The sequence below is a fragment of the Trypanosoma rangeli genome, assembly GCF_003719475.1.
Source record: "Trypanosoma rangeli strain AM80 chromosome Unknown Tra_15.4_contig_00021, whole genome shotgun sequence".
Classification (NCBI taxonomy): domain Eukaryota; phylum Euglenozoa; class Kinetoplastea; order Trypanosomatida; family Trypanosomatidae; genus Trypanosoma; species Trypanosoma rangeli.
The window spans coordinates 53,103-69,444 of NW_021705766.1; the positions used below are offsets into that span (position 1 = coordinate 53,103).

A 16,342-nucleotide genomic window follows, 5' to 3' on the forward strand; every position below is an offset into this window, starting at 1 on the left:
AGCCACGCAGCGCCAGGGGTAGCAGGAAAAAATAAGCCGCGGAAGAAAACAAAACAAAGACAGACCAAAAATAACATAAAGAAATCAAGCTGAAAAAAAAAAGACACGAGAAAGAAAGAGCAGCACCCATGACTCGGCATATTTACAGTCCAGATGAATTGTCACCCTCCAACTACGACCCCATCAGTTTGAGCCTCAATGTCAAAGACACTACGTGGCAGCCATGCAACGGCCAAAAATAAGCGTGACACCTTCGGTCAAATTAAACAGCCTTGCTTCGAGGACACTGTCGAAGCGTGCATGGCCCTCAAGAGCAGGAAGAAGAAGACACGAGGGTTCCTTGCATGCCTTATCATTTTTGGCAACAGGCGAGCTTCTGCACTGACAACTGCGCGTGCCACAAAGACAACACGGCAGCACGGAACGAAAAATAATCAGTTTCACCTTCCCCAATGCAGTTGTTAGATTTGTCAGGCAATAGCGCCCCCCCCCCCTCCCGGCTGCCTCGCCGGACAGAACGACGACAGGCAAAGCAGTGCCCAATGCTGTATGTCTCCGTCACTCCCGTATAGCTCCGTCGTCCCAATTTCAAGAAGAGCGGCATCGCGAGTGCAAACAAGACATTCACCGGAGAAATGGTCCGTCTAACGACCTCAAAAACAAAAAGGGATAAACAAACAAAGTAAGCAAAATAGCAGTCAATACCTAGAAACCCCAACAAGTCAGGAAGGCAACAAAAAGCGGTGACAGGAATTCTGATGCTGAGCCTCATGTACACCCACACATATATAAATATCAGGAACCGTAATAAAAGAGTTCCTGTAAGTGTTAGTGTTAGACAAAGACAGGCTATTTTATTCGATGAGTGGCGAGGTACATTTGGAGGGGTGCACCAACTGTGACTACCACTCCCCATCCTGTTGCTTCCTTTCAGTGGTGTAACCACGTGCGATCCCATGACGTCCTTCAAGGATTTCGTCCTGTACGGGCGTTTGCCCATTTTTCGGGTCCAATCCAACGAAAGTACGCTCATGAAGACGAGCCAACGCCCCATTAGCGCCCTGTGTGGCAACTACCCCCGCAGACGCACGAATCAGGGCGGCACCACACCCGTCTTCCATTGGCACCGCAACGGTGGAGGTATCCCCTGCGGCACGCGCATTCTCCACCGCCTGCATGGCCTCGCGCAGCAGTGGAAGAACAGAGTCAAACGTCGTACTGTATACGGCCGGATGACCGAAGAGTGGTGAGTCACAGTCTTCCATTCGTAGGGCAAGTATAACCTCAATGGGGGACACAATCGGTTTTGAAAAATCATCCTCCTTGGTAGGAAAGTGACTTTCACGGCTATTGGGGCAGGCAATCAAGACAAAGCAATCCACAGTATCCACAAAATTAGCAATTTTGTATTTGTTTAGATGTCCAACATAAATGATGTACGCCCGCTTTCCATGGGCACGTAGGAACCGATAGAGCAGCATTGTCGTTTCGTAGTAACCTTCAATCGCCAAGGAGGCCACAACAATTCCCACAGCACTACTACAGCGGATCAATTCCATGTTAAACGCGCGTTGCCGCATCCGTTTGCTTAACGTTGCTTGAATCGGAGCAAGTTTGCTGTTGTTAGAGTCAAAGTGAGCCTCCACCGCAGCTTCCATCTTCCGCATGCCATCATCAACATCACCGCCCACTGCATCATCTGCCAGACCTGCTTCACCACCACAACCAAAGTTTTCATCGAGTATTGTCAGCGCAGGCGCGTTCTCGCTTTCAAACGCCACCTCACGCAACTCTTCTGGGTGATGAAAGAGGTTGTACTGATGCACATTAAGAAGATGGAGCGGAAACAATGCACTGGAGGTACCAACAAACAGGAAATGTTGAAGCACGCTTGGATCCGCACGAGAGAAACGCACACCGTTAATAATCCATGAGGGTCTTTCAAAAGATGAGGGCATAAACGCATCAGGTGTGTGGGTCGTCACATCGACAGAATCAAAGTTGCCCCACTCAACTAACACGTTACAGTCTGTGGACGTTGCTGTTTGTGGCTCACTCAACCAATGACGTGCTGCAGCATCCACCAGACCCCGTGAGCGATGATTCCCAACAACAACCAAGGATACACCCGCCGAAATCCCTTTTTCCTCCAATACATCACACAATCCCTTCAGGCGACGCTGCAATATTCTCACTGCACAAAGCAGAATACGCACTGAAATCGCCCTCGCTTCCGCTTGCGGATATGTTGCAAGTGCGGTAAACCGAAAGTTGTCCTGCACATAAAACACTGGAATACGTGTAGATCGACTCATGCATGCATCTCCAAAGTGAATTATGCATTCGCCGCCGTAGTGCTGTGCAGTGATCTCATCCGGACAGCAGGACCCAAAGGTGTTATCAGCCAACACAAAAAGACGTATTTTTTTATCATTAACTGCCACCGCCTCCGCTTTTACGCGGTCTTCGTTAACTGCTTGGGTAGAAACCTCCGCAACCTCTGCGCAGCCTAGTTTCTCAGCCAAGAGGCCCTTCAGTTTCTCCATCACAGCGATGGCATCCTCAAGTAATTCATCAGGGAATTGCAACGCAACACGCTTAAAAGGCACGGATTCGGCAGGTGGGGCAGAGTTCCCTGCAAGAATGAACTCCGCAACTTCGTCCAGTTTATAGTGACTGCGAACTGCAGGGCGCTGCTTTTGATGTCGCCGCACCTTCGCAGCTGGGGTTGGTGTTGAATCGTGAAACATCGGTCAATGCTTACGTGTGTGTGTGTGTGTCCCTGGTTCTTTCTTATTTCTCCAAGTTACTTCTTTTACTTTCGATTTACTTTAAAGGCACTACTCTGTAATTGTCTAGTGCAGTTGTGCGTGTCGGCTCGCACCCTTATCAGTTCGTCCGAGAAACAAGGCAGGGGAGTCACAAAGCTGCGGCAAGAGTGTGAGGATGGTGAGTGGAACGCCTCTTCTTCAAAGGCATATATTTTTCCTTCTTTTGTGGGTGGGTGTGCAATGGGGAAGTTCTCTCTCCGCGCAAGCCGCGCATTTAAAACGCACCTCCACTCATGTTTCGTTTCCTTCTTGCCTCCATAATGGCTTTACTTTTTCTTTTTGTTTTGTTAAACGGCGCAGCTTACCGGTATTTTGTTGTTATTCCTTCAAAGAAAGCGAAAGCAACGGCATAGCGAATACTGTAGTCCGAAACCGCCGCTTCTGCAGGACAGTGCCCGCATGGACCAACGTGGTACTACGGCTCCACGTCCTCACTGCAGCCGTAGTCCGGGGTGTTTATGCTATCGTAACGTGCGCGCCGACAACCGGTCCCCTCCCGCCTACCCCATGCAATATGAAACGTCGGCAGACCCTCCCACTGCAAGCCACTTGCAAGGGAATCCACCACCTGTGGGCCACACAATCCGTCTGCTGCAACCATGATGCGCTGCGCGGTGTCCTCCTCCGCCGTTGTTGTCAGCGTCGCACGGTCAAAGAGGTCCGAGGTGGGCGGTAGTGTGTAGTACGCAATGCGGCCGTCGTTCCAGTCCTGCAAAATCATGCGTGCGGTGCCTTCCTCGTCAACCGCCCCTCCTTGACGTAGTCTGCCTCGTCGTTGCCCGACTAGGCGTATAAACTCAATGGTGTCATTCGTGTCAAAGGTACCAATATTATAAAAAAGGGCCAGGGGGTGAATGCCTGCCGCAAGCAGCTGTCGACTGTGTTCATCCTCTGTGTCCACCTGCATACAACGCTGAATAAGTCGTTGCACAACTGTGAAGGGATCGGCGATGTTGCTAACCTTTACGGCGTTGCGCAGCACCACATCACCGTTATCCTCACCGGGAGACACGACACCGGGGCAGTCTATCACACGAATATCCGAGCGCAACTCAACCTCCGTGGTGCCTGTTGTAAACCCTGGCGTGTTACCAACTCCCACCACGTGCTTCTGCTTGAGAGCATTAATAATGGAACTCTTCCCTACGTTTGGGTAACCGATCACACCCACCACAATAGACTTCCGCGCCCCCGTTTCTTCATTTAATGCCAATGCACGTAAGCGGCGAAACATGTTCGAAACATAGCTGTGGCCAAGTGCGCCTTTTGCGGTCGCTGTAAAAGGAATGCATGCCACACCTTCGTGCGACTCGAAAAAGTTTATCCAACTGTCCACCACTTCTTTTGAAGGCAACAAATCTACTTTGTTAAGGACCACGACCATCTTTTTCCTTTCATCTCCAAACTGAGAACGAATGGATTTTTCCAACTGGGTAAGACGGCACCCAAGTGGGTCGCGGGCATCCACCACCTGCAGAAGCACATCGCTGTTTTCAACCACTTTTTGAAACTCTCTGTAAAATCGCCGAAGAGACTTGTCCACACCCCGTCGATCCAAGTCATCGCAAATGCAATCTTCCCCTCCCGCTTCATCTACCCACTGCTGAGGCACCTCATAGTGGTACGCCTTTTCTGCGCACTGAAGGGCAAGTGTTCTCATGGCACGCCGCTCTGCAGCCACGCGCTCCTCTGAAGTTTGAGAAGGCTCACCGGATTTCGAATCGAACGTGGCGACATTGGAGAGAATGTTGGCTGTCCCACGCACAGCAGAAATGCTAAAAACACTGCGGTTACGATTCTGCGCGGTACGCGTTAATTTGTGTGCCACTTTCTTAAGGTCCGGCACCCCGGGATCCTTGGTTAGCCTCTTTCTCTGCTCAGGTGGCCGGTAGCGCCCACCACCAGCGCCGCCACCACCACCACCCTTCCCATGTTTCTTCGAATGTCCACCCATTTGACACTACACCTGCAGCAACGGGGCGGTGGAGAAAAAGCAAAAGCAAAACAAACAAAGAATACATTATTGTGACCATTGCACTGAGTGTGAGTCCAGTAGTGAACACGGTAAATATGAAAAATGATAGAGAACGGGCAAAGCAGCAAACACATCATCTAAAAGTGGTTTCCTTATCGATGAAGGCACTGCGTTAACAGTCAAATGGGGAGGATCATGACGACATCCAACAATGAAACACAAAATTAAAAGAACTTGGTGGCGTCCTTGATTGCTGATCAAAGGCCCAGGTGTAGATAAAGTGTGGTAGTACACACGTATGCGTTACTCTCAACGTCGCCTACGCCCCCTTCAAAGGTTCCGATTTCCAATCGTCCCACTTCATCCAACTCCCGCCCTTTCCACAAGTTTCACGCTGTGCATTGTGACAATAATATTGTTGGTGCGATTAGTAATAATAATAATAATAATAATAATTTAAAAAACATAAATATACTGTCCCTTTTTTTTTCCGTGTGTTTGTGTTCTTCAGTGAAGAGTAGCACCATGTGTGTTGCCCATCTGTCTTTGTTTCCGCGGCTGAGTTGTCCGCCTTCCTGCATCATCGTTTTTTTTTTTTCATTTTTTCTTCTTTTTTTCCCCCATTCCTTTTAGTAAGTAGTGTCAGCGGCGTCGTCACAGGTGGAAAGGGAGAAAAAGAAAACAAAACCCAAAAAAAATGGAAAACACAGCACTAGCAATAGCACCACCACGACTTTCTTGAACTTATCTTGCAGAGTTCAAGCCCGGGTGTGTGTGCGTGTGTGCCCTCACGGCCAAATTACTTGTCCGCTGTCGGCTCCGGCACGTTCTCAACCATGCGGGCCATTATGTTATTCAGGCGCGCGACGATTGAGCGCGGGTCTTCCAGCAGTCCCGCAGAGATGACTGCGTTGTCAAAGATTTGCTCCACAAGCAACCCAGCCGTTTCCACCTCCTCCGGAGCAGACGAGATGGACAGCGTGTACAACTTACGCACAACAGAATGCTTCGGGTTAAATTGAAGGTTGTACTTCGGAGGAGGACCCGCTATCTGCCCAGTGACGCGGTAAATTTTCCTCATCTGCGCCGATTCGTGATCAGCAATAACAGCAGGACTGTCACGCAGACGGGTTGTAGATTTCACAACGCCTACACGACCAACCAGGCGCTTTGCTATGAAGTCGCTTAGCGCCTTGACCTGCGCATCTGTCAACTGCTTCTCAACCTTCACGTCTTCCTTGTCGCCTTCCAGCTTCTTCTTGTGCTGCACGCTTCCGTCAAGGGAGGAGTCGAACATCTCAATGTTTTGAAGTTTGTGTTTTGCATACGTGTCCAAATGCTGCATTACAAAATCATCAATGGGCTCGGTGCAGATAAGCACCTCGAGCTCGTGCTCCTTGTACTGCTCATAGTACGGCGATTGGAGTGCCATCTCCTTTGAGGGGGCGTTGATGTAATAAATATGAGTCTGATTTGCCAGCATGCGGTCGCGGTACTCGTCAAGAGATACAAGAGGGTAATCGATGTCAGACTTAGTGGTTTCAAAGCGCAATAGCTTTGCCAACTCCATCTTATGCACCTGATCCGTGCACACGCCCTCCTTTAGGAAGGGTCCATACTCCTGGATGAAGCGCTCGTACTTTTGTCGATCCTGCTTTGCCTCCTCCTCCAACCAACGAATGATGCGCTTGGTGAGCACCGTCGACAGACGCCGCATCATGCTTCCATCTTGTGTGTGTTCACGTGAGACGTTGAGGGGAATGGACTCCGAGTCCACCGCACCCTTAATAAAGCGAATCCACTCCGGAAGTAGCCCCTTTGCCTTGGATTGAATGAGCACCCGACGGCTGTAAAGGTTGACGCCACTCTCCATACGGCCACCACCGTATTTCTCAGTGTGGGACTGTGGAACGTACAGCAAGGCGCGGATGGAAAGTGGGGCATCGACGGCGTAATGCAGACGAAGCATGGGACTGTCGTATGCGCCCGAGATAAACTTGTAAAAATCAATATGCTCTTCATTTGTGATCGAATTTTTTTCCTTCATCCAAAGCGCCTCCACCGTATTTACCTTCCCGCCGTTAAGCGTGATATCATATGAAACAAAGTTACTGTACTTTTTCAGAACACGCTCACATACCTGAGGGGTGCAAAAAGAAATTTCTGTGTCCTTGACGTCGAGAACAATCTTAGTCCCCTTGTCCACCCCCTCACACTCGGTGATCTTAAATGTACCTGTTCCATCCGACTCCCACAGATAGCCCTTGCTGCCCTTCTTCGCACTACGGCTGTAGACCTTCACATACTTCGCCACCATGAAGGAGGCATAAAAGCCAACACCAAATTGGCCAATGATCTTTTCGGCTGCCTGAGCACCAGACGCAGCACTCTGCAACTGTCGCACAAATTCTTTGGATCCAGAACCCGCGATGGTACCAAGATTCTCTGCAAGTTCCTCTTTTGTCATGCCGACGCCAGTGTCACGGATAACAAAACGACTCTTGCTTTGGTTGCAGGAAATAGCAATAAAAGGAGCCTCATCGCTCTCCTCTCGTGGGTACTCCTCTGGCTTACTGATCTCCAATAAATGACGCTTCTCCAGAGCATCACTGGCGTTCGACACCAGCTCACGAATAAACACCTCCTTCTCCGTGTACAAACTACAGGCGACAATGTCCAGCAGTTGACGTGTCTCAGTCTTAAAGCCCATTACCTCCGATTCCCCAACAACATGCTCGGCATCTTCATTAGACTTTGCTGATGCTGATGGAGTCCCATCCACGCCAGTGGACCCATCCTTTTCTGCAGGCGATGGATCAATAACAACGTCTTCGTCAGTGATGTCGACAGGCTTTTTCGCTGTCGTGTCACTCGAGGTAGAGCAAAACCGCATGGGCGTGGTCAGCGCCGCAGAGATTTTATTGTTGCCTCCGTTATTGCTACAAGCCGCGGAGAGCGTAACGATAGCCGTAGCAAAAGCCGCGCGACCTGACGCGGTGCTGTGGCTGAGAGCATTCTGACAGAGTCGTTTATAAACACGGCGCATGCTTGACCGCTTTTCTCCCCAATCCTTTTTTTTTTCTTTATTCCTTGTCTTTTTGTTTTGTTTGTTTGCTTTATTAGCTTGCCGCTTTAGAAACGCTGCGTGTGTGTCCTTGTCGCTTAACTGAAGGTAGTCAGAGGGAAAAACGCGTCGCGTTCCGTCAAGAGAAGTTCACAAAACAAAGTTCAGAAAAAAGCGTGTTAACGGCGGGGCACCACCCACACACCCATTCCGAGGTAACGGCGACAGAATGAAGCAAAACCACAAAACAACTAGTAGAAAACGGAGTGGAAGAATACAGAAGTAGACAGAGAGAGAGAGAAGTAAAAAAGAAAAAAAACACGAACTAAATAAAACGAACACCATTTGCCGTCAATTTTTTCCTCAAATCCATTTTTCTTCAATCACAGTTTCAGTCGTCAACTTCGGTCGATTTCGATTCGCGTTTTCGATCTCTACTACTTCGTTGGGAGGAGGAGTTCGAAGAGAAGACGCCCAGCAAAATAAAAAAAATCTCTCCATTTCACCACTCCCGAATTAGTCCTGTCCTGTAGGTGTTTCTGGCCGTATGGTTGGAAAATGTAGCGGTGGAGGTAGTTTGGGAAACTCTGGCAGTAACGGCGGATGCACTGTTGCATTGGCAGTAAGCGATAAATTAGTTCCCGAAACGACGTCAGCAACAGGTCCACGGCACAGCACGTTGTTGAGGTTTGTCGATAGTGGTTGTTCGTCTTGTTGCATCTGTGGTTTGTCCTCCGTTTGCGTCATGACTGGTAGCGGCGCATGAGCTGCTATGTTCTTTGGCCCCACGTGCGCGTGGGGCATTCCTTCAGCATCGTTAGGAATAACAGATGGGGGACGACTCCGTGAAATGACTGGGATCGTAGGGCGACCCAAAGAAGGAAATGTCAGACCACTTGACACACCGACTTCCACGTTTGTTTCTGCAGGCACATCGCTTTCCATTTTCATGGCATTCGGCGCCATAAACGGATATCGCCCCTGCGTATCCCCCCCTTTTTCCGCAAGCAGCTTAGACGGAGGCATTGGAAAGTTGTGAGAAGCGAGTGGATACGAATTTTTCTGCGGTGCAGGGGATAGCGGTAGTGGTCGCGTTGGCATGGTCTCCTGTGGTTCGGTATGGGGTTCCCGCTCTTTACTCATTGTGGGAAGTGTTTGTGACTGCGCTGTCGGCAAGCATCTCTCTACTTTACCCGAATGTAACAAGAAAGTCGTCATGAGTGGAAGGTTGTCGTTGTTGTTACTCTCGTTGCAGTCCGTGTCACCACTACCTCCGTTGATCTTTTTGCGCTCCTCAGCTGAGAAGGCGGTTAGCGAGTGCAACAGCCCAGACGCCAGATTTAGTCCCAACGGCGCATCCACGTCGGAACCCAAATCCACCGCCACCTCCTTGACCTCATTCGCCGCAGAGTCGTAGATGAGAAGCATTAGCTTCCCAAGGTTGGCACTCGCTGCAGCTGCGCCGTTAGCCCTTTCAGGAAAATTCTTCAAGTTACGATTCAGGCGCTCAAACGCCACTCGCTGAAGACTGCGCCACACATCCACCCTCCCGTAGAAGTCGTCCTCATCCTTTATGAGCGCGACAACTGGCTCCTCTGGTCGCTGCATGCCAATGATGTAGTCCCGTTGCGCCTCAATTTCATCGCAGCGGGCTGCCGGAGTCCCTGGTAAAATGTCTACAATGTGCCAGCTGCGTTCGGTGCAGTCTGCCGCACAGCACCACTCTATAATGCATCCCAACAACCCAGTACCACCCCAAGAAGAGGTGGGAGAGCAAACCACATCTCTGTAGGCGCGCACACGCAAATTGTATACCTTCAAGGTCAACAGCTGATTTTCTCGCTGTAAGACACGCGACCTGAACTCCGTCACGGCATCCTTGCCGTCAGCAAAAAGAAGCATCGTCAACAGCAGTGATAATATCGAAAAAAGGAACTAAACCCGCGACGTGAGCAGGGCTGCCTGGCAAGACACGTCCAATTTGAAGACCACAGATGTCTTTTAATGTATTATCATCTTTGCTTTCCTTCTGCCCCATTGCTGTCTGCTGCCCCCAACAGACAAAGCTGAGGTTGAAACAAACAAAACAAAAACAAAAAAAGAGTCAAAATAAAACAAAATCTCGTAGCGCGTAAAACGCCCAATAGATACATATATATATAGTCTTCTTCCATACGCCCAATGCGTTGAAACAAAGTGAAGATCAGAGACATGCGCAAGCAACAGCTCCCGTAATAAGACTTCTTGTCCTACCTTTGTTTCGTTTTCGTTTTTTTTTGTTCTTCTCGTCGGTAAACCATCGTTTCTTTTTTATTTATTTAACCAAGCAACGGCATGCCTTGAATGCACTTATGTATTCACACGTACACTTACCTCCATGTGTTGTTGCTTGTTACTCCCCTCCCCATGAGTTTCTTTTTTTTTGTTGTTTCATTTAGCTGTATCCTTCTCACTCGCAGTAACACCCCTCTCTTCCCCCTCTTGTTCTCTCCTGCTCCGCTTAACTTTTATCCTTCGGCGTCCTTCTCTTTCTTTCGTGGGTGTCCCCCTTGCCCTGCTTACCCCCGCTGCAGCGCACAGGTTTTGGACACAGGCGCATATTTACGACGTGTGCGCCCCCGCGCAGATTTCACTGGCCCCTCAAATGTCGTGGGGCTCATGACTGCACCCAATACTAACGAAAAAAAAAGGGGGAAGGTAAGGTTGACAAGAAGTTGGGACGACAGAAGCATCCAAAGAAAAAGGGTCTCTCACAAAGGCAATGAGCAGTGAGGGGTTTCTCCACTTCTCCTTCGTGCCTCCTCTTCCTTCTCCTTCAGCGTGTTTCCATCATCCGTCTGTTTTTGAAGTTTTAATATACCCTTATTGCACCCAATGGACCTCCTCACGTTGGCCGATTGATTTTAGATGGCCAGGAAGTGGGAAAGAACGTCTACCACTCGTTGAGACCCCCCACTTACCTTGCGATATCACCTCCTTTCCCGCTCTCTCTATCCCAACTTCCCCACCGGCTGCTATCGCCATGGGGCTGCCCACGCGGTCCCTCACCCCCGCCCCCCTTGTCGTCCTGCTGCATCACGCGGAGGCAGCGGACCGTAGCGCCATAAAGGGGTTCACCAAGACCGGCGCCGGCGGCTCGCACACGTCCGCACTCTCTCCCATCTCTGAAATGCCGCTTACTTTTCCAAAGGGACGAAAACGCATGACATCATTCGCAGCGTAATATTTCAGGAGCCGGAATGTCCGCTTCTCCGCCAACTTTCCCTCCTTCAACTGAGTCATGATCTCCTCAATGCGCCCCAACTCCTGCTGCACCATCGCCTTGCGCAGTTCCACAATGCGATTCAACTCCGCCTCCATCGATTTATGACACTCGTCGTATAACACCTCAAACTCATCGGAGCTTTCTGCGACTTTCTGCACGTGATGGGCACGAAACTTCTGCAATGCAGCAGTCAAGTGTGCATCGTACACGGGACAGCTGTCAATCCAATGGTCAACGTCCAAAATATCCGTACAGCGTTTGGCAAATATTTTGTTTAAAATGAGCTGTTTCACAGTCTTGCAAACATCGTCCTTGAGGTCGTTCTGCATCACGAGCTTTATAGTGGGGGCGTTTGAACTCGGTTTAAAATCCTCTCTCAGAACGCGGCTGCCCGACTTAAGGGACTTGGTCATCTCAGAAAGACGCTTCTTTGACCACAGTGCAAACAACACCTCGCTCGTCTTTAATGGGGTCACTGTTGGCGATGACTGTGAACCAAACCCACCTAATGGAGCGACGGGGGCAGCCAAGGATGTGGTTCCATTTGTTGAGGCTCCAAAACCAAAGTTGCTGGCATTTACACTTGCTGGTGCCGCAGCGCTAAAACCAAACCCGAAACTGCTGGGAGGTGTCGCAGTCGATGTAGTGTTCGTCGGTACTGATGCAGCAGCAGCCCCAAAACCAAAGCTAGATGGTCCATTGCTGCTTGACGAGGGCGTAGCACCGAAACCAAATCCACTTGAGGAATTAGTCACGGAAGTGCTATTCGCCGTTGCCGTGGAGGGCGCGGCTGTGACTGCAGCTCCAAAACCAAAAACAGGGGCTTCACCACTTGGTGTCCCTCGTTTTTGTAGCAAGTAGGCGTTAATATTGCATCCGTTGTCGCGCACCACACGACGCCAGCACATGCCTTGTCCTTCAATGGGCAAAATGCGTTCTGGGGCATTGTCCTCCAGGTCACTAAAGGGCATATGCATCTTCACAATGTAGTGTGCTGGGGCAAGGGTAGGGACACTGGCTTCCGCAATAACAACGCAATCCACAGTCACACCGGTGAAGCCATCGTCAGCCAAAAGATCCTCCTCGCGTAATTGCATGAACCAGCGTGGGCTGTCAGACTTTCTCGCCTCCAAGAGACCCCGAAACTTGTCCCAGTTGTATGGCATTTCACCCTTGCCCGTTACTGAAAATGTATTATGAGATAGCTTCGTCGAGAGCAACTCGCTGACAGTGATGGGTGGATCCCCCGAGCGGTCATAAAGGGGATCGTTCTGTTCAAGCCACTGCACCAACGCAGCAGATTCTGCTTCCTTCTTCGCTACACGCGCCACCTCCGCAGCGGCAGTGTTTGATTTCGCGCTGGTGGCCTTCTTCGCCTTACGCGGCGGCATCTTCCAATTATGCTTTGGCTCTGCAAAAGAGAGAAAGTGAAAGAAAGGGAAAAGAGCAAAAAATATAAAATGTAGAACTCAACGGTATGTTGTTGTTGTTGGTGTCGTGGAGGGTGGGGAAAAGGTGAAAGTCCCTTGTTAGTCCCAAATTCCATCTGTTCATGTGTATTAAAGAAAAACCAATAAAAAATGATTTAACGGAAACTAAGATCGTTCACCCTCCAACAGCCGGCTCGTGCCCAAGATATATATATAAACAATAATAATAGCACTACTAATAGCCATAAGGTGCGTCTCACCCCTCATTCTTGCCCGCTCATCACTGGAGGAAGTAATGGACGCTCCGCATTCGGTCAAGTGTGAGCAAGCGCTGGTGTCCTGCAGATCGCACACTTTCAAAATTATCTAGGTCCCCCAGAAACGCCTCAAGGTAGTGGTAGCCCGCGTGGTATTCCACCGCCAGCCTTCGCATGTGGTGTGTCAACAACAACAATATCCCCTGAGTGTGGCTGTTAAGCTTACCGACGTTCCTAACTTCCTTCAACTCCACTGCTCCTTTGCCTTCGGACGGCTCCGAGAATGTAGTATCGCCTAAACATGGGAGATGGTTCTCCTCATGGAAATCCCCTGGAATTGTCACGGCGCGGTGGACAGAATGACAGTCAAGTTGCATCTGATTGATTACCGGAAGCGGCTTCATGTAGCGGTTCTGCAACGATACAAGTGGGGCACCACTCGGCGCGGGAAATACAGGCACCGTAGCCAGCATTTTGAAGTTCAACTCATTTCTTTTCAAACCCTCGTCGGTGGAATTTACAACCGGCATCACCTCCAGCTGCTGGTACGTCAGCTAAATGAGCATCAGCCGCAGCAAGTTTCCAAAGAAGACACCTCGGATGGGGTGTCGAATGGCATTTTCGTAATGGTCGTTAATGACACGGTATCCTTCATCCGGAATCACGCCGGATCGCAGGTGTTCAAAGGGGCAATCACGCAGACGGCAAAGCTCATCCTGCAAAATATTTAAATAGTCATCCTCCTGGTAATCCCGAATGATATTGGCGACGGACTCCAGTTCCATTTCAGGGGTGCGTCTTCGTTGCAAGACACCTGGACGACCACTAGTGAAACTCCTGAAGACCTCTTTAAGAGTGTACATGACATAGTTCTTAACCAGACTGTAGCCAACCACGCGTGCAGAAACCAGTATCCGCCGGAGGTTAGTTGTACTGCTCAATCAAAGCTACAAAATAGAAGGCACGATAATGCAACCAGCAAAAAAAATATGCCTCCATCCAGTCTCTGTCATCTGAAGAAGCCTGTCGTGCATAAATTTCTTTACTGATGTTTTTTTTTTTGTGTAGCTTCTTGTAAATCCCCTCATATCTAGTAGTAGGCCAAATACAGCCTTCAAGGAAGCATATATCTCTATTTTGTTCGGAGTTACCTCTAAAGTGATGTGCGAATGGAAGTCCAACATGACCAACTCAATCGCGTCGCTTCCCAAGTTCAGTATATCATCCGGCATACCTCTCTAATACACGTCAAGGAAGTAGATGGTGCCGGGAGACCGCGCTGTGCGTGCCATTAATTTCACGGTTGAAACCACGGTGGCGTGTACGTTTGAAAGAAGGCAACGATCATTGTGATATGAAGATTCATCGGTGCGCTCGCGCCACTCTCAGGCGAAAGAGGGCGCTCGCCTTCGAGCATATCTTCAATGGAAGAAACCAATGCAGTTACACGGTCCAACAAACTGTACGTATCCCCCAGGCAACGCGTCACACCATGTAGGGCGCGTTTCAAAGAAGACTTGTGGGCAATGGCAAACGACTTCACCAGCAACACCTGTCCAGCCCACCCTCTACGCAAAACTCCCTTACACCACCGTTTGCTTACAAAAGCAAGGTAGAAAGAGGCCTTTGCGGAGTGCATTTCCACCCAGAACCTGTACAACACGTATCACGAGATTTGGTCGTGAATAGATGTCAGTGAAGGCATCAAAAACACCGCAAAATATCGTGTCAAGCCAGCAGTTAAAGCCAACCGATAAGATTAGTTACTGCCCCCCCAAAAAACAAATTCGCCGCAGTATCCAAGCCGAACGACTCAATGTCGGACACCACAAACGTATCATGGAAAATACGAGAAACATGGGCATTCATACCCGCAATTTCCCGTTAGGGTTTGATGCATTAACGCAGACTAGCCAAGCCGTGTAGGCCACGAATAGAAAGGACGCCCGGTCTCCATATCATGTCTCGCACCCTAACATTCAGAAAGCATTTCCACAACTGCAGGGGAATGGGTAAACCTCAAGAAAGTCCAATATGACTCGGTCAACAATGCACCTCCAAAGGCCATAGACAAAAAACAGTAAAACCTCAAAAGCATCCCGTATTCTTCAACTCTTCCATACCATCAAGTTGTGACACGCAAAACATGTATATATATAAACCTTGTTTATCCACCAAAATATAAATAATACAATAACCACGCAGGAACACAACCTTCTCCGTTTTTTTTTTCAATGGTAACAGTCAGAGAAACCGCACACCCAATCAGTACAAAGAAAGAAGACGACACTATAAAAAAACAGATACAGAAAATGTACGTACTACAGTAACAAAACAACACATGCATACAACCATACATACATAAAAAATGTATGCATCTTAGCAGCACGAGCAGCCTTTCAATGCAGTCCTTTTGGCCATTTAGACATCATAGTAGCTAGAGGCGGTAGGGAAAGAAGTGAAAAGATGGGAAAAAGAAAACTTGACTCAAGATCGTAGCTCGAACATCTAAAGCATGTCCCATCCCTACAACGCCACGTAGAACTACGTGCCAACAGTACATCGTTTTGTAGGTCTGTGGCATCGCCATTTGCACGAGGGAAGTGGTATTTCATTCAACTTCATTTTCATTTCGTGAATAGCACAAATTTCTTCCTTCATTACGGCATTCTCTCTTTTCATTATGGTTATCTACAATGGTTAAAAATCATAGTGGGAACACCATTCAAAAATGGAATTAAAATGGCATTTTTCAAACAAAAGAAAAAAAAAATAATTTTAATACAACTCGATGAGCAGAAAGACCAAAACCTGGTCAAGAGATAAAACCATTTTTCTCACATTTGCCCCACGCTGCTCAAACTGAAAAGATAAGACAAAAAATGAGACAAAAGCCTTCCTTCAGTCCTTCAAGCCACTTAGCAACTCACGCAAAACATTCACCTATAAATGTTAATAACAAAACTACATCCACCCACACCAGCCCAAGGGAAAATAGCATTACTCTACCTTTCATAACTCAACAGCGCTCCCAAAAAAAAAACAAATCACAATTGCTCCTTGGGGTTTCCAGCCTTGGCTGTGTTCCTCGCCGCTTCATCCGTCACACCACGTTTCCTCCACCGCGGTTTGGAATGCACAACCGCGTCAGTGTGGGAACGGAACGAAAACAGACAAGAAGAAACCAGGACCGTTGCCTTCTTCGCAGCCTAAATTGCCCTGCCTCTCTTTCTACATTTTGTTTTAGACCCAAGGCACAGAAAAAAAGCAAGAGGGAAAAAGGTGGAAACGTTGACACTCCAACTGCGTGGTCTCTCACTTCCTCTTCCTCTCACCCCGACCTTGCCGTCGTCCAGCGGGTTGTGGTGTTGCCGCAGCCATTGCGGGAGAAAAAAAAATAATAACCGACGATAGTAGTGGTTGTGGGAATAGGCGAACAAAGAAAAAAAACACAAAAGAGCATGGCAGAGGGAATTCGTTGGCTCCCACGTAACGGCGCTAAACCAGTTCGTCCACGGCA

At 49.0% G+C, this 16,342-nt stretch overlaps 8 protein-coding genes across 8 annotated transcripts, besides 9 other annotated features; all 8 read right to left on the reverse strand.

Annotated features, from left to right (window-relative positions):
- Window positions 1-42: 42 nt before the first annotated feature.
- Window positions 43-106: a microsatellite.
- Window positions 107-902: 796 nt separating this feature from the next.
- TraAM80_01081 (putative diphthamide synthesis protein) lies at window positions 903-2,750 on the reverse strand (the record flags this gene model as incomplete). The annotated part of the gene is made up of 1 exon (XM_029378135.1): window positions 903-2,750. The coding sequence occupies one exon, from the start codon at window positions 2,748-2,750 to the stop codon at window positions 903-905; it is 1,848 nt and encodes a 615-aa protein (XP_029241985.1).
- A 496-nt stretch (window positions 2,751-3,246) lies between these two features.
- On the reverse strand, window positions 3,247-4,785 carry TraAM80_01082 (putative GTPase; the record flags this gene model as incomplete). Its single annotated transcript, XM_029378136.1, has 1 exon — window positions 3,247-4,785. One exon carries the CDS (start codon window positions 4,783-4,785, stop codon window positions 3,247-3,249), a length of 1,539 nt encoding a protein of 512 aa, XP_029241986.1.
- Window positions 4,786-5,237: 452 nt separating this feature from the next.
- Window positions 5,238-5,262: a microsatellite.
- A 130-nt stretch (window positions 5,263-5,392) lies between these two features.
- Window positions 5,393-5,423: a microsatellite.
- A 182-nt stretch (window positions 5,424-5,605) lies between these two features.
- TraAM80_01083 (putative heat shock protein) lies at window positions 5,606-7,852 on the reverse strand (the record flags this gene model as incomplete). The annotated part of the gene is made up of 1 exon (XM_029378137.1): window positions 5,606-7,852. The coding sequence occupies one exon, from the start codon at window positions 7,850-7,852 to the stop codon at window positions 5,606-5,608; it is 2,247 nt and encodes a 748-aa protein (XP_029241987.1).
- Window positions 7,853-7,876: 24 nt separating this feature from the next.
- Window positions 7,877-7,927: a microsatellite.
- A 213-nt stretch (window positions 7,928-8,140) lies between these two features.
- Window positions 8,141-8,209: a sequence feature (A-rich).
- Window positions 8,155-8,204: a sequence feature (GA-rich).
- A 177-nt stretch (window positions 8,210-8,386) lies between the features above and the next one.
- Window positions 8,387-9,772, reverse strand: TraAM80_01084 (golgi family reassembly stacking protein (GRASP like proteinue); the record flags this gene model as incomplete). Its single annotated transcript, XM_029378138.1, has 1 exon — window positions 8,387-9,772. The coding sequence occupies one exon, from the start codon at window positions 9,770-9,772 to the stop codon at window positions 8,387-8,389; it is 1,386 nt and encodes a 461-aa protein (XP_029241988.1).
- A 173-nt stretch (window positions 9,773-9,945) lies between these two features.
- Window positions 9,946-9,990: a sequence feature (A-rich).
- A 664-nt stretch (window positions 9,991-10,654) lies between these two features.
- Window positions 10,655-10,687: a microsatellite.
- A 258-nt stretch (window positions 10,688-10,945) lies between these two features.
- Window positions 10,946-12,526, reverse strand: TraAM80_01085 (uncharacterized protein; the record flags this gene model as incomplete). The annotated part of the gene is made up of 1 exon (XM_029378139.1): window positions 10,946-12,526. One exon carries the CDS (start codon window positions 12,524-12,526, stop codon window positions 10,946-10,948), a length of 1,581 nt encoding a protein of 526 aa, XP_029241989.1.
- Window positions 12,527-12,845: 319 nt separating this feature from the next.
- Window positions 12,846-13,352, reverse strand: TraAM80_01086 (uncharacterized protein; the record flags this gene model as incomplete). Its single annotated transcript, XM_029378140.1, has 1 exon — window positions 12,846-13,352. One exon carries the CDS (start codon window positions 13,350-13,352, stop codon window positions 12,846-12,848), a length of 507 nt encoding a protein of 168 aa, XP_029241990.1.
- A 24-nt stretch (window positions 13,353-13,376) lies between these two features.
- On the reverse strand, window positions 13,377-13,685 carry TraAM80_01087 (uncharacterized protein; the record flags this gene model as incomplete). The annotated part of the gene is made up of 1 exon (XM_029378141.1): window positions 13,377-13,685. The coding sequence occupies one exon, from the start codon at window positions 13,683-13,685 to the stop codon at window positions 13,377-13,379; it is 309 nt and encodes a 102-aa protein (XP_029241991.1).
- Window positions 13,686-14,119: 434 nt separating this feature from the next.
- On the reverse strand, window positions 14,120-14,461 carry TraAM80_01088 (uncharacterized protein; the record flags this gene model as incomplete). Its single annotated transcript, XM_029378142.1, has 1 exon — window positions 14,120-14,461. One exon carries the CDS (start codon window positions 14,459-14,461, stop codon window positions 14,120-14,122), a length of 342 nt encoding a protein of 113 aa, XP_029241992.1.
- A 700-nt stretch (window positions 14,462-15,161) lies between these two features.
- Window positions 15,162-15,186: a microsatellite.
- The last annotated feature ends 1,156 nt before the right edge of the window (window positions 15,187-16,342 follow it).